The 14,730-nt window shown below is 40.8% G+C and overlaps 1 protein-coding gene across 4 annotated transcripts in view; it reads left to right on the plus strand.

The window, feature by feature from the left end:
• Window positions 1-14,155, plus strand: part of LOC120563401 (copine-8-like) — a 74,338-nt gene extending 60,183 nt beyond the window's left edge. For 2 of the 4 annotated variants that reach the window (XM_039807559.1, XM_039807561.1), the window contains 8 exons: window positions 268-314; window positions 3,434-3,615; window positions 7,861-7,988; window positions 10,032-10,134; window positions 11,122-11,179; window positions 11,906-11,979; window positions 12,557-12,754; window positions 12,979-14,155. In XM_039807559.1, coding sequence (XP_039663493.1) covers window positions 268-314; window positions 3,434-3,615; window positions 7,861-7,988; window positions 10,032-10,134; window positions 11,122-11,179; window positions 11,906-11,979; window positions 12,557-12,754; window positions 12,979-12,999 — 811 coding nt within the window. In that variant the 3' untranslated portion in view covers window positions 13,000-14,155. Of the gene's footprint in view, window positions 1-267; window positions 315-3,433; window positions 3,616-7,860; window positions 7,989-10,031; window positions 10,135-11,121; window positions 11,180-11,905; window positions 11,980-12,556 lie in introns of those variants that run through there. The other 2 variants (XM_039807560.1, XM_039807562.1) reach the window with 2 other exon arrangements.
• Window positions 14,156-14,730: the final 575 nt, after the last annotated feature.

A 14,730-nucleotide genomic window follows, 5' to 3' on the forward strand; every position in this document is an offset into this window, starting at 1 on the left:
ATACATATGATTCTGCAGAGATGAAGCACCAGCATTACTCTCATCATTAAATCCATAGTCCCTTGCAGCTGCGATGTTGTGATGTGATGTGACTTCAGAGACTCAGCTGAGAGGATTATCTCTTAGCTCCAATATTAAGACTGACAGCTGCCGATAACCCGCTGCTTAATTGCTCGCTTCTGCATGCTTTAAAACATGCTGTGATATAATGTGGCGTGATTGATGGTTTCAAGTTACTCCTTATTTTATTTTTTGTCTCTCTTGTAGGACTCAAATTAATTTCACAGTGGCAATTGATTTCACGGCATCAAATGGTAAGTGTTTTAAAGCGTTTGCTTTTATCATTGAGATCCCTTAAGTGTATGGAACAGATAAAACGTTGGTGGTTAACACTGATTTTTTATTTGATGTGAACTCCTTAGTGGTTCCTTATCAGTCAGTTTTAATTTACTTATTCTAATAACACTTCACAGAAAAAAGGCAAAGCAGACGAAAGTTGGACAATTATTTGAAAACTACTTTAAATTTCTGAGCTCAGTTTGGAGTTCTCTATTAACCACAATTTGTACAATTTGTGCCTCAGTGTAGACGGAAACTGATTACACCCACATTTGATCAAATTTCCAATTCAGATCATTGTCACCATGTAGTCAGTTTTGATGAAGCCTGTACATTTATTAAGTGACAACAGTTTAATGAAAAACAAGCAAAACGAGCAATTCTGCACAGAAGACCTTCTCACAGATGAGTGATGTTCTCATTTTAGTGAGATATGATTAGTAAGTTAATATATGTAATACAATATTGGAGACATCATTATGTCACAGGAGAAATGGGTGGCTTTCGTTCCAGCCATCAAATAAGTTTTCCACATCCCCGTCCGATATTATGCAGATAATTACGTTATTTTGTTTGTTTGTTGGAAATTGGGAACATGCTGAAGTTGTGTCAGAATTTAACAACTTTCTCATGTCTTTTATAATATTGCACAAAGCAGTCCTTACACATTCATGGCAAATCAAAGGACAAGGCCTGCGATATTCTATGTTTTCCTTATTATAAAAAAAGAACATGAAACACAAAAACCAGCAATGAATTGAGATCCTTTTAACAAGTATTGGCTGTGTAACCCGAGCCTGATATATCTTACTACTCTGAGCCATAGAGCTGTGCTGCAGGGATGATGCATTTTTGTTGGCCAACCCAGAAGTTAGTATCACCCTGGTTCCCTCGACAAAAAACATTGGGATTTTTACTTTGGATTATTTCAGAAAATAAACTCTGGCAAACAAAAGGTTATGAGACATTTTGTCCAGCGAGAGCATTTTCACAAATGAACACCACGTTATGATTTTTGAAGCGTAAATGGAATCGGCAGAAATATAAAGCTAACGTTCGCTATAAACGAACTACAACTCGGTCGCATGAGTAGAGAGGGTCGGCCCTCAACCACAAGACTGGTTGTTCGATCCCGGCCTCCTCCGGCCACATGTCAAAGTGTCCTTGAGCAAGACCCTGAACCTTGAGTTGCTCCCTGGGCGCTGTCTGTGTATGTGTGCACTGTCCTAATGCTTAGGATGGGTTAAATGCATTGAATTGAGATTGAATTTCACTACATTGTACTGCAGTTGTATGTGAAGAATAAAGTTTCTGTTTTTCTGTTCAATAGCTTCCAAGTGATTTCACATCCTTGGCGTGATGATGTTTAATGTCCCCGACAACCTCTGTTGTCTCATTTAACCACTCATTAGCAACCACATTTTTTTAAGACATGAAAAAGCTTACAAATTCACGAGTGGGGTATTTACCATAGACAGTATGTAATGGACCAACAGATCTCGTGTCTCTGGACGGAGACCAGTGAAGGATATTAGAAGCACTTTTCCGGTGAGCGCTGAGCGTTACTGCGCAGCCTCCAACTGAGAGAGACGACGCAAATGTGACGTGAGCAACCTGTCTGAAAGTTGTAAGTCTTCTGGTTGCTGTGCCAAGAGAAATCTCAATCATTCCCAATCTAGAGACGGAGAGCGTAGGTATATGTAAGGAGATAACATAGGCACAGGCTAATTATTGCTAACTAAAATGCTAGTTTACATTAGTAATTAAACTTAAGCAGCTAATGTAAGTCGAAACTGCCTGCGAGCTTCTCCTGTACTATACGGTAATTCCTCTACTATGCGACAGTAAGTCGCTTGGTTATGACACAATCATTAGTCTATTTTTATAAAAACGTCTGCTATGGAGCCGTAACGTGAGATACAAGGTAATGGAGCCTTTTATACATTGTTGTGTTTCTTTAGAAATAAACAATGGACAAAAAAATTCTTTAAACACTACATTACACAGATGTAAAGTTATTTGCTGTCAAAGTGACGCCAAAATGAATGTCAGTCAATGGAATGCTAATGTCGGGTGATCGTTTGGTTGCATCAAAATGGTGCCGTAGGAGGTTCGAGGTCTGAAGCAAAGCTTACCACCTTGGTATTTACTAATGTATTTTATGTCATACAACAAAACGTGAGAATCTCTTAAGCTTGTGTTAACCACAGACCTTATTTCCGGCATGTAACCAAAAACCCATTCATAAACCCATTGACTTTTTTGACGAGGGAACCAGAAGTGAAAATAAACTAATTTATGGGTTTTAGGACTCATTGCTGCAGCACTCTATTGTTCAATTAACCCTTAAAGATGCAACGTTACACTGGGTAACATGTTCCTTTTTTATGATGAACATGGGAGCTGTAGTTTATTTTGATTAAATCCTTCATATACTGTCCTGCTGCTTCAAATACTCACCAGAGCATCAAAAGTGTATTCATCTGCAGCTGAATTGTGGTTACAATTTTTGGATTTCCTTTCATGTATTCATCTTTATCTGTTCTTATTTCCCCGTCGGGGCCAAAAATGAAAGACAAACCAAATGAAGCTTTTGTTTTTTCCATTTGTGTCATTCTTTGTTTGTCGTTTTGATTGTCAAAAGAAAGAAGAAGAAAGAGTAGGTTTTTTTGCAAATACATTTATTTTATCAGACGATCCTGCGTGATTTCTGAGTAATTGCATGTCATTTCATTTATGACAGTGGGAGAGAAGTTTTTGAAGGGTCAGCAGGTCACTGTAGCTCATCACCTTGTTAGTGTTGTTGCAAAACTGCAACAGTGGTTTCATGTAACTTAGCTTTACTGAAAGAAATTGTGGTTTCTCACACCACCCACTGAGGTTTGAGGCAACCAGTAAGATTATTTCTGCCTCCACTGCAGCTGTGCCTTAGAGAAATGTTTGTGTAACTAAAACTCCAGTCTGCGTTTTAACCCCATTCCACCCACTCCCCTTTCTTTTTATTTTAATACGAGTCACAGCCCAGTGGGGAGCAGGCATAATTACAGTTTGATGCTGATGTGTGTTTTATTGTGTTGAACCATTCGGGTCCCAGGCAACCCGTCCCAGCCCACCTCGCTCCATTACATGAGCCCATACCAGCTGAATGACTACGCCATGGCACTGCGGGCCGTCGGAGAGATCATCCAGGACTACGACAGCGACAAGATGTTTCCTGCACTGGGTTTCGGTGCCAAGCTCCCCCCAGACGGACGGGTCTCGCACGAGTTTGCCCTGGTGAGGAAACAACTTTCTCCCATCATTTGCATCATCCAAACATCCAGCTATCCACACAAATCTTCCAATCATTTATCCTTCCAAATATAGGTACATGCTGCGTCTCTACATAAACCTACGTAAAACATGCAAATACCTGTTCATTTATTCCACATAATCACCTTAACCAAACAAAACCATGAGGAAGAAGAGGCCAACACCAGGTCAGATTTGGCAGGAAGTTGCAGTATTGATTTACAGCATAAAATACTGCTTTATGGCCCAAAGCAGGGAAGTGACACTGTTCTTCCAGTGCTTATAATGCTAATATTTCTTGAAATGTTGAATAATGGAAGTAGGAAAATACAAATGAAACACAACTCCACAGCCTTGCAGCTCTGTGAGGATGTACGTAGGCATCGTTTTGCTTTGGACAAAGTCATGAGGATAGATTGTCTGGGAACCATGAATGTCTGTTTAAAATTGTGTGCTAATCCATCTGGTAGATGTGGACGTATTTGATCATGGATAATTGAAAATGTTGACCTGCCGTTGGCCCTAAAGGAAAAGTCAGGGGATCTCCAAAGTTATTTGGGATTTATTTTCTAGGAAACATGAATGTCTGTACCAAATTCCATGGTAATCCATTTTATAGTTTAGATATTTTTTGTTAAATATTAAGTTAAATCAGAGACAAATTCTTTGGAAATTTCATTTAAAATGTGGTGCTAATTTCAACAACATTAAGATTAGGACTGGCAGTATAAAAACAAATTTGGATTGTTCTCAGACTGCTGTTGAATATGACACTGAGCATAACTTGTAATGGCTTCCATGCCAGCTGGCGGAAGCTTGTCTGTCACAGTGAGCGCACAGGCAACTTGCATGTTTATCAAGACAAGTTGTTAACATAAAATTATACCAGAACTATGTAAAAAAAAAATCTGGTAAAGTAAACTGAAAACACACAGCATGTAGCAAGTCACTTTCATTCACAGATGACAAGTTACTGTAAAGGCAACAGTTTATTGGTGGGTGGTAAACGCTGCTGTCCAACAACAAATTCAGCCAACCAACTTGCACACACTTTGATGATGGAAGCCAAATGAGCTGTTTAGGTTTTGGCTGTACACACACCATGTCTATTTTTTAATCTATGTACTGTTGGTCTAAGTCCTACTGAAGTGACAAAGATAGTTTCATTTCTTTATGGAAATTAAACCAAGATATGACAATTATTTGATAATAACACAGTAAGCATTAAGGATCTGGATTAGCTGTGTCCTCCATCCAACACCATTAGTATTCAACCATGCATCTTTTTATCTTCATCTTCCACCCACCCATCCACCCATCCACCCATCCATCCATCCATCCATCCATCCATCCATCCATCCATCCAGCCACACCACTTAGCCAATGTCAAGCACCTCAGGGCTCTAGACATCCTGATCACTCCTCACCCACCCATAATCCTCACCCTGGTCTACTGTCACTTCCAGATGTTGCTCCAGAGGCATTTACAGCCATTACAGCTGCTCAGCGTTGGATAACAGCCTTCCCAGAGGCGCCAAACCTCGAGACAAGGCGCATATGCATTAATCTAACCATTAAGGATTTAACTTAGTCAGCTCTTAAAGAGGAAGGCTGCAGCTGCGTAGCCGCAGCGGGAGAAAGCCACCACTGAATCTGACGTAATTATTCAAGCTCCATTTACAAAGCAAAGGAGTCTCATGTGCACAGTTCGTACTCAACCAAGCAGAGTTAGTCAAGATGGTTTCATACTGAGATAATTAGAAAGCCCAAAACATATGGGTATCTTAAATAATGAAATGTTTGGTTCTTTGTGAGTTTCTTTTGGATATCTTAAAACCAGTCAACCAGACATCAATTTAAATATTTGTTTTTCAAAGGATGCGGAGGCTGCAAAAATACAAAAACACCGCAACAACTCTGGTTCAACATCTTAAAACGAGGATTTACTTTAGAAGCCAGTTGATGAGCTTCTCTTCGACAAACTCATTCTAAGACAAATTATCATCATGTTTTGTCTTCTTGTAACCTCTATTGCAAACAAATTGTATCTTACCACAATTGATAGGACCAAAATGCTTTTCATGGTATCACTTCCTCATGCAGAGTTAAAAATGTGAAATGGCTCGCCCCAGGATATTCTTTACTGTTGTGCTGTAACAAGAGAATCAGACATTTCCCTGAAATTATAAGTAAAATGTTTCATAATTGGATTTTACATCCTTAAGGTCTTCCAACCCTCTAGTACCTCTTATAATAGGTAATATTTTTGGTTTATATTGGAGTATTACTGATGTTTTGGCCCTCGGGTGGCCATTTTTTATGTCTGTTAGTATGCATGTAATCCTGTTATCCTGTAATTTGCAGCCAAAACAAGCCTGTTTTGAAAATAAAATGTAATTCCATCCCAGCTTTTTTCTCATAAAGGGATATTAAATCTTATATTTATCTTTATATATGTATAAGAAAAAAATGTCTCCTTCAGGGTGGTACTCTTCTTATTCATCTTAGCTCCACTGTCTCTGAATATCAAAACAAACTATATTCAATTTCATTTTAATTTTGATGCATAGTGTTAAAATGTCTGTACGGTAGATCCCGGTTGTACCACAGAGATGTAATTCAAGTTATTCTAAATGCCCTTGAATATATTTAACACATTTTTCAAAATATTAGCTGGCTGACATTAAATCAATGACAGTGACTCGCTGTATATAAACTAACTGTTACCTGGTGGTGTATAGAGAACACCTAAATCAGGAAAGTAGCTAAATATATTCCAGACAAACAGCATCATCCTGAAGGAGAAAAGCTTGTGTTATGAGGTTTTGCTTTTTTTAGAGTTCCAGAAATGACATTAAAGTGTAATCAAACTCATAGACAACAGAATAAGGCCATTGGCTTTTGATTTGCTTTGGTACACAATTAAAATAACGTTCTATCTGTGTCTTCAGCTTAATTAAGGTAAGAAAAAGAAATAAAGGTTCAAAGCGGGATTAATAAAGACTAAAGGCTTTCTTGACTCTGCTGAATTGTGTTGCAGCAGCTGTAAAGAGATCAATATTATGCAAATATTATCCCTGATTTAACAAAGCTTGTACTGACAGGGATTAGTAGGCAAAGATAATCATTTTAGAGTTGGCTGTTAAAGATCAACTTTTCTTCAAGCTTATAAATCCCCCATTAAAAATACATAATTTAATACAGTTGCAAAATTATGGCCTTCGTAATTTTAAATGACATTATGAGATACTAAAAGGGTATAATATGCAGTGCTTTCCTTAAAAAGCAATGTATAGACTAATACAAAAGTAATCCCTCTCAATCATCATTCATGACCCACTAGAAGTGTGAGTGTCTGTATCAGCAGAGACCCTGGCCCTCTGCCTGCATTTTCTCTTTTCTTTGTATTTTGCTGTGTGCGGGACGTTTCTGGGCGGTAACTAAGAGCCTTTGGGCCCCATGTGTGTGGTTTAACCTCCAACCAATAACAACACGCAGGGTGTGCAGCCCGTTCTCATTCCCAACCGCCACTTTGCCCCTCAGCGTCTCATATTTAAGGCCCCCCTCGAAAATGTGATGATTCATCTTTCTAATAAATAAATAAATATCAACGTACTAGTCTAACTGACACAGACACACAGAAACAAATCTTGAATTATCACTGCGAAACAATAGGAAAACAGTCTTTTATTGCTCTTATTAGTGCTTTGTACGGTGCTCCCTCTCTTCATTTACTCTCTTGCTCGCTTGACCACCGCTGTGCTCTCTCTCTTTCTCTCTCTCTCTCTCTCTCTCTCTCTCTCTCTCTCTCTCTCTCTCCCTGGCTGTTGAGCTGGAGAGGATGGCTAACTTTCAGCGCTGTGTTTACAAAGTAAAGTCATCCTCACTAAATATTCTATCTTCAATGGATCTTTACTGGTACTAGGAAGCTGACTCCACACATCAAATCCAATATAGTGTCAGCTTGCCAAAGCCCCTACCCACTAGTTATACCCAAGCCATGAGAGCAAAGTCATAAATAGGGGCGTTTACGGCTCTTGTTGCTATCTTGTAAAATCTAAAACAAGTTTCTCACAAGTGTATCTCAAGAAATTGAGACACCCATAGGTTTTCTAATCTTTACGGCTAGACAGTCTGAATCTTTTCTCAGAGCACTTTAGAAATGTTACATCTACATTTCAGTACTTTTCTGCCACACTTATTAACGGTTTTGTCTTTGTTTTTGTGCAGAATGGTAACCCACAGAACCCATACTGCAGTGGTATCGAGGGGGTGATGGAGGCCTATTACCAGAGTCTCAAGTCTGTGCGTCTTTACGGACCCACCCACTTCTCCCCTGTTATTAACCACGTGGCCAGGTAGGTCCACTATTGATTGATTTATTAGACAGTAACAGAAATAAATGCATAACAAGATGCCAACACAGTGACATTGTACATTTATCAGAACTGTCGAGGATAACACAAGAAAGTTACAAACTTATATCCATTGTGGTCCTCAATTTAAGTATACAATCCCAGCCAAGGACATGGAAACATGTAGGCTGACACACGCAAATGTCATGGAGCACAACGGGGAAATTGCAGCCATGTGTGTGGGCTGCTGGACAGCGATCTGTGACGCAAAGGGAGAGATTAAAATAAATGTGCTAATAGCTCCGTCACCTAAAGAGAATCAATAATCACGGTGGTGTTTTGGACAGCTGGAACAGTCCTTTAGTAGGTGACCAGTCTGCAGGATGACTGATGGGCTGCTTTAAGGCTGTGCTGCAGCAAAATAGCAAAATCTGACAAAATAGAAAATACCTGTACACAGTACAAGAAACAGTGCTGTGAATAACAGTGAATGTCTCACCTCCCACCATTTCACAAATAAACAGTAAATGAATCCTTATAGATATCCTTACAAGTAGAAAATATGTACCAGTGCTTCACTATTAAAAAGACCATTAACGTGAGACATGTGGGCCCTCAAGTGCAGTTCAATTTTTATTGGAGCAACAAATTATATAAAAAGCTCTTCCACTGTTTTAAATATTTACTACCAGAAACTGTCAGCAGCACTTTCTCAATTTACTCAAATAACCTGTGATAAAAAGTAATGTGCTGTTTTGTAGTACAGTATTTTCCAACTTCCACCTGACGTTCCCTGTTGCCAGATCTTGTCTCAAGATCCTCAAGACTGACTGTTTGTGCCGGCCGCCCACTCAGCCTGAGAATAGCTGCATTGTTCAGCGCTCTCGTCTGATGATGATGATGATGATGAGATGATGATGATGATGATGATGATGATGATGATGATGATGATGATGATGCTTTATTGTCAGAACAAGTCTGACATTTTTTCTTGCATCCCAGTTATCATCTGACTAAAACCAGGAAGACATGGCTAAAGAAAAATGAAATTATAGTCACGTCAGATTCCTAATTGTCTGTCTTGACTGTGTGTGCGTAAGAGTGTTTTCACCCTGGTTACATAACAGAAAACTGCTATAAGTGTTAGTTTAAAGCTAATAAATAGACCTGACTCTAAGGTCTATCAGTCTATTTAAAGCATAAACCATACTGTTTTCAATACATCCCGTTTAAAATTTAAAAAACAGCTTTTGTTTAATAGAATAAAACACATAACACATAACTATGTACTTAATGCTTTAAATTCAGAAAATCTTACATACTTATTTTACATGACATACATTATTTGGGCACAGCACCAATACTAACCATTATCCTCAATGAAATTGTTTTTATTGATCACTGAGGGGCAATAGCCTAATATTGTACACTGTAATAAGGTAATTGCAGAAGCAATGAATGTGATTTGAGACAAGGGTGCAAATAAGGTTACTCCAGCAAGGTAATTACATACTCCCATAAAGTGGTGATATCCTGACTTTTAGTCCCGAGTATGGGTCAAGCTCCAAAAACAATGGCTCCTACAATTCCCACAAAGCCACACTTCTTTTTTGTCTAGATCCTCCCGAATGTCTTAAAACTCTGCCTTCAGTGTATAACTCAGACTTTCTGTTAAAAAAATGTTTAGCCTCCAAGCTTAAGCCAACATAATGTGACGACGTCCTTAGAGTTATTTTCTCAGACTTTAGAAAGCTCTTCCAGAGTCACAGAAGACAATTTACAGCTGTTTCAAAGGCTGAGTAGTACTCCCCGTGACCAGTCAATTGGTCTTGATGTGTCAAATCAGCGGAGTGCCCTTTATAAATGATATAGAGAGGCAGATTTTAGCAGAAAAGAAAACTCAGAATATCCTTTTTAATGTTAATATAATGTTAAAAGAAGTGCCGTCTTTCTGTCTGCCTCTCTTTTATTTCTTTTGCTCATTTGACCTTTGAAACCCCCCCCCATCCCCAACACCCCCACCCCCCACCTCTCTCTCCATGCCAGGTATGCGTCAGCGGTGACGGACGGCTCACAGTACTTCATCCTGCTCATCATCTCTGATGGCGTGATCACGGACATGGCACAGACCAAGGAGTCCATAGTCAATGTACACTTTTAGATTCAAACTCAATCTATGTACTGTATGTTTTTCCAAGGCATTTTACAAGGCTTTAAAAAAAATGCAATTTACAGTATAATGGACATCAGCAGTCCATGTACTATATGCTCATATTAATTCAGTTAATTTACTGTAAACACGTGAGAAACCCTGGAGGTCCAGCTATGATGAAGCAACTAACGGAGATCCTAATAAACCAACACGCAAACAATAAGAATATGTAAAGCTGTCTTCTTTTAGTTCTTCCCTCATCTTCACTAATGAGAGGAGTGAGGGAAGAAGGGGGAGTCATCCCCCCTAACAATTTTTTCATATACTTTATATGCCTGTGCTCTCGCTGCTCTGCATCACACAGCCTCTCCTACTCCCCCAACGCCTCTATGGGATGTAATGTTATTGTAAAGTACGATTTTTAGAGTAATTACTGTATTTAGTAGCCTGCGGAATATCCATGCCCCTCATAAGATCCATGCCCCTCATATCTCAAGCAATTTGGACATCCATCTAATAACCACTGGAAGTTATGAAACAATAAAAAACCCTCAATCATCCTTCATCACTCGAACTGTACTTTGCTGTCCCACTCAGCTAAGATTTAATAAACAATATTGCGATGCAGGGCGGCTGCAGCTCCGCGCAAGGGAAGATGTAAATGGGAGTAATTTTTAAGCTGTCAAGCTTTGGTAGATTTACACAAAGTTGTAGATGCATGAAATTAGAACTCTGGCCGGACGAGAGGCTTTATGAAACAGGCTGCAGAGGGGTTTGGACACACCCTGTCTGTCTTAACAATAGCACTTCATTTTGCTATTGAGCTACCATTCTATGGGTTGTTAGCTTAGTTAGTACAGTAATTCGCGGGGGTATTTCACTTATAGCCTGTGGCGTTTAAGATAGCAAATGGTGAAAAGAATGAGCGTTGCTTCTTTCCCCGCCTTTGATGAGCCCATTTTGTCTCTTTCCACCCTTTTACAGGCTGCGTCTTTGCCCATGTCAATTATAATAGTTGGGGTTGGACCAGCGGAATTTGACGGTAGGCAGGGTGACGATCACGCGTGTGTGCATGCTTTTGTGTATGTGTGTGTTTATTTGCATGCGGTAATCCTTTGCCTTCATTCTACTTCCTATCTCGCCTCCCACATGGTTCAACCCTTCCTTGTGCAGCTCTTTTCTTCTCTCCTCCATTCTCCTTCCCCTTAATTCCCCCCCCCCCCCTCCTCCTCCTCCTCCACTGACTGAGGTTAAGTGGATGTGAAAATTCTCATTTGTCAGACTAGAGGTGGTGCTTTTCTCTTTTTTTGTTAATGGACGATGGCCACGTTTCTCACCTCTCTCCTGTGTTGTCATGTTTACAATTTACGGAGCAGTCCTCTGTAAAAACAAGCTCACTCACGATGAGCAATTAGCCCGCAAAGTCAACGGGATTCAACAATTGTCACGCTTATGAAGTCAGTGTGCATGGTTGAATGATGTCCCCGTGGTGCACATCGCTGGCTCTGCTTACACATATTCTAGCATGTTTCATGTGTACGGTTGTGTGCAACTCATGGCCCGATGGCTTCACGCTCAGCGACGCAAATTCTGTGTACTCATGCCACGTTTGGCATTACCAACACTCCAAGGGAATGTAACCGAGTGGCACGCTAATGGCTTCAGCAGATTAAAACACACAAACTGCATGCCGTGTTTGCTCAGCGTAGCTTTGACATGACTGTTGGAGTCTCCTGACAGAGCGTGACTGATGTACTTCCATCCTCAGAAATGATCGAGCTGGACGGGGACGAGGAGAGGGTCTCATCCCAAGGACGATATGCAGAGAGGGACATTGTTCAGGTACAGAGTATTCCCAAAGAAGACATGGCTGGCTGGCTGGCTGGCTGTGAGACTGTTACTCAGCAGAATGTCTTCACAGAAACGTGGGATTTATGATTAATGGGAGAAGGTCATGGTGCTTGACCCTCTTCTGTGTCTGTGTCTGCCATTTCTCTATCTTTGTCTCCCGCTGTCTCGTTCCTTTTAAACTATATCTATCTTTTCCTCTGCATCCTTTTCATTCTATTCTTTTAATTTCTCTTACCTGATATTTTATCTGACAATATCCTCTCCTCTCTTTGTTTCCTCTTCTCTCCTCTCCTGTTTCCTCTCTTGTTTTCTCTCCTCTCCTTGTTTCCTCTTCTCTCCTCTCCTGTTTCCTTTCCTCTCTTGTTTTCTCTCCTTACCTTGTTTTCTCTCCTCTCCTTATCTCCTCTTCCTGTCTCCTCTCTTTGTTTCCTCTACTCTCCTTGTTTCCTCTCCTCTCATTTTTTCCTTTCCTTGTCTCCTCTCTTTGTTTCCTCTCCTCCCCTTGTTTCCTCTCCTCTTACTTTTTCCTCTCCTTGTTTCCTCTCCTTGTTTTCTCTCCTCTCCACAGTTTGTTCCTTTCAGAGACTACATCGACAGACGGGGAAGCCACATCCTCAGCATGGCTCGCCTGGCTAAAGAAGTGCTCGCCGAAATCCCGGACCAGTTCCTGTCCTACATGAGGACCCGAGGGATCAAACCCGGCCCCTTGCCACCTCCTTACGCCCCCTGTCCCCCACCGGCTGTCCATCCCCTCCTTTGCAGACGGGTAAGCAGGATCTAAAGGCAGAGGCCTCGCTCCAACGCCGGCCAGCCGACTCTACTGGTCTCTACTTTCCTCTCTCTGCTTCTTCTTCTTCCTACTCTTCACTGGAAGCTATTGAGCACACGGCGAACCTCGCTCGCTCTCTCATGTTGCACTTTCGGGAAGATTTTTCCATGAGCTGAGGGCATGATGTGGATAACCTTAAGTGTAATGCTTCCACTTTTTAGAAGACGGGACTTTTCCCTTAGTGGACGAAGGTGGGGGTTTCGAAGGGTCTTGGTGGGGGTCTGAGATCACCTACCTCCACCAGGAAGCGTGGACAGGACAGAAACGGACCACTTGAAGCTGTCAGACTGAACAGGTCCATACCGCCGAGGCCCTTTTTGGAAACACTGTTCATCGGCTATTTCTATTTCCACTTCCTCTATCTTTCACAAAATCATGTCGCTCAATATATAAATGTTTACAAAATTGAGGACTGGAGTGGAGAATTTTTTTCAGGAGGAAATTTATACCGATCAATGTGAAAACCTTTTAGATTCCTATATTTTCGGCTGCAGAAACTGGAGGTTGTGACTTTGTACAAAAAAACGTTTCTGGCCCCTAGTGCCACATCAGAGTGTACATTTGTTTGTTATTAATAAATGGAGCATGTGCTAGTTTAAGAGAAGCATGCACTGTTGTCCTGCACTCAGGGCTTTGTCCCTCCCACACAAACCCCTTCCTCACCACCTCACAACCACTGCCATGTTCCATTACGAACAAACCCATCACCCACCTGAAATCTTCCCACGCTCCTACCTTCTGCTCCGTCCACCTGCCTTGACTCAAAAGGAAGCTGTGCTCCCTGGGAGTCTGGTCAAATCAAATGCAGCAGGGACTTTAACCAGCCTTACTTTTTCGTCAGAAAACATTTACAGGCACCGTGTCCACCATGGGTTCTGGAAATGTGGATCTCCAAGCCCAGAAGTCAAAAACACACATCTCACTACCGAACCTGACTGTGTATTACGTTTTACGAGTCTTCTCATTTTAATAGAACAACATTCGTCAGAAGCATTTTTTGTTTTGTTTTACGTCTCTCTACCTCTCACTTTGTTTAGAATTGGCGAAAAAAAAAAGGTTGTTTAAATAACAAAGTGTTGGTGTGTCAGTCTGTCGAGTTCACAGTTTTACCTTTCTCACATTTACCTTTCTTCATAAAATATGTGCCAAATTGTAGGTTGAGAATTATAGCACTTTGGTAGCTATCAGATCAGGTTACTCACACCTTTGTGTTAGCAACACACTGTGAATATGTGCACAGAAAACAGTTAACCAACACACCAAAATGCAAAGATGCTTTTATTTTCCCAGCTATTCATTTGGATCAAAGAAGTGACTCAGTGTGTTTAGATGCAGTTTAAAAAATAAGGCAATACCCCGATTTCTCAAACGCCATGTAAACACCTCACCCCGGTTAAAATCGGAGTTCTCATAACCCGGTTAACAAAGGTAGAGAACTCCTTCAGTAACCGGGGTATTCCTTCATGTACCGTATACACCTTAACCGGGCTATGATTGGTTTTAGCGTCTGCGCGGGCTTCAACTGCCCCTCCCCACTCCGCTGGAGTGCTTTTTGACATAATTCGTCAGCGCGCTGTGAGCATGGATGTATTAAGAGAACGGCTGCGAGTCGTAGTCATTGCTATGACACCATACAACAAAACGGCATTGCCATAATCATTGGGCCATCGGCAGCAAAGAATTTCAGTATTTGTGATGGTAGTTTTGTAAAGTAGATTAGAATTGTATTCTAAAGTACAGTTGCTGATATTTTAATTTGAAAAGTCTGTGTAGTGCATCCATGTCTCGTTTGGAAACTACTGTATACCGTCTAAGATGTGTTGGCTGCTGAACAGACGTGTATAGTCCAGGTGCCAGAAAGTAAAAATCCTGCCATGTTTTTGGATCTGCCTCTACATCTAGAACAGGTGTTT

Source organism: Perca fluviatilis, chromosome 8 (genome assembly GCF_010015445.1).
Source record: "Perca fluviatilis chromosome 8, GENO_Pfluv_1.0, whole genome shotgun sequence".
Lineage (NCBI taxonomy): Eukaryota > Metazoa > Chordata > Actinopteri > Perciformes > Percidae > Perca > Perca fluviatilis.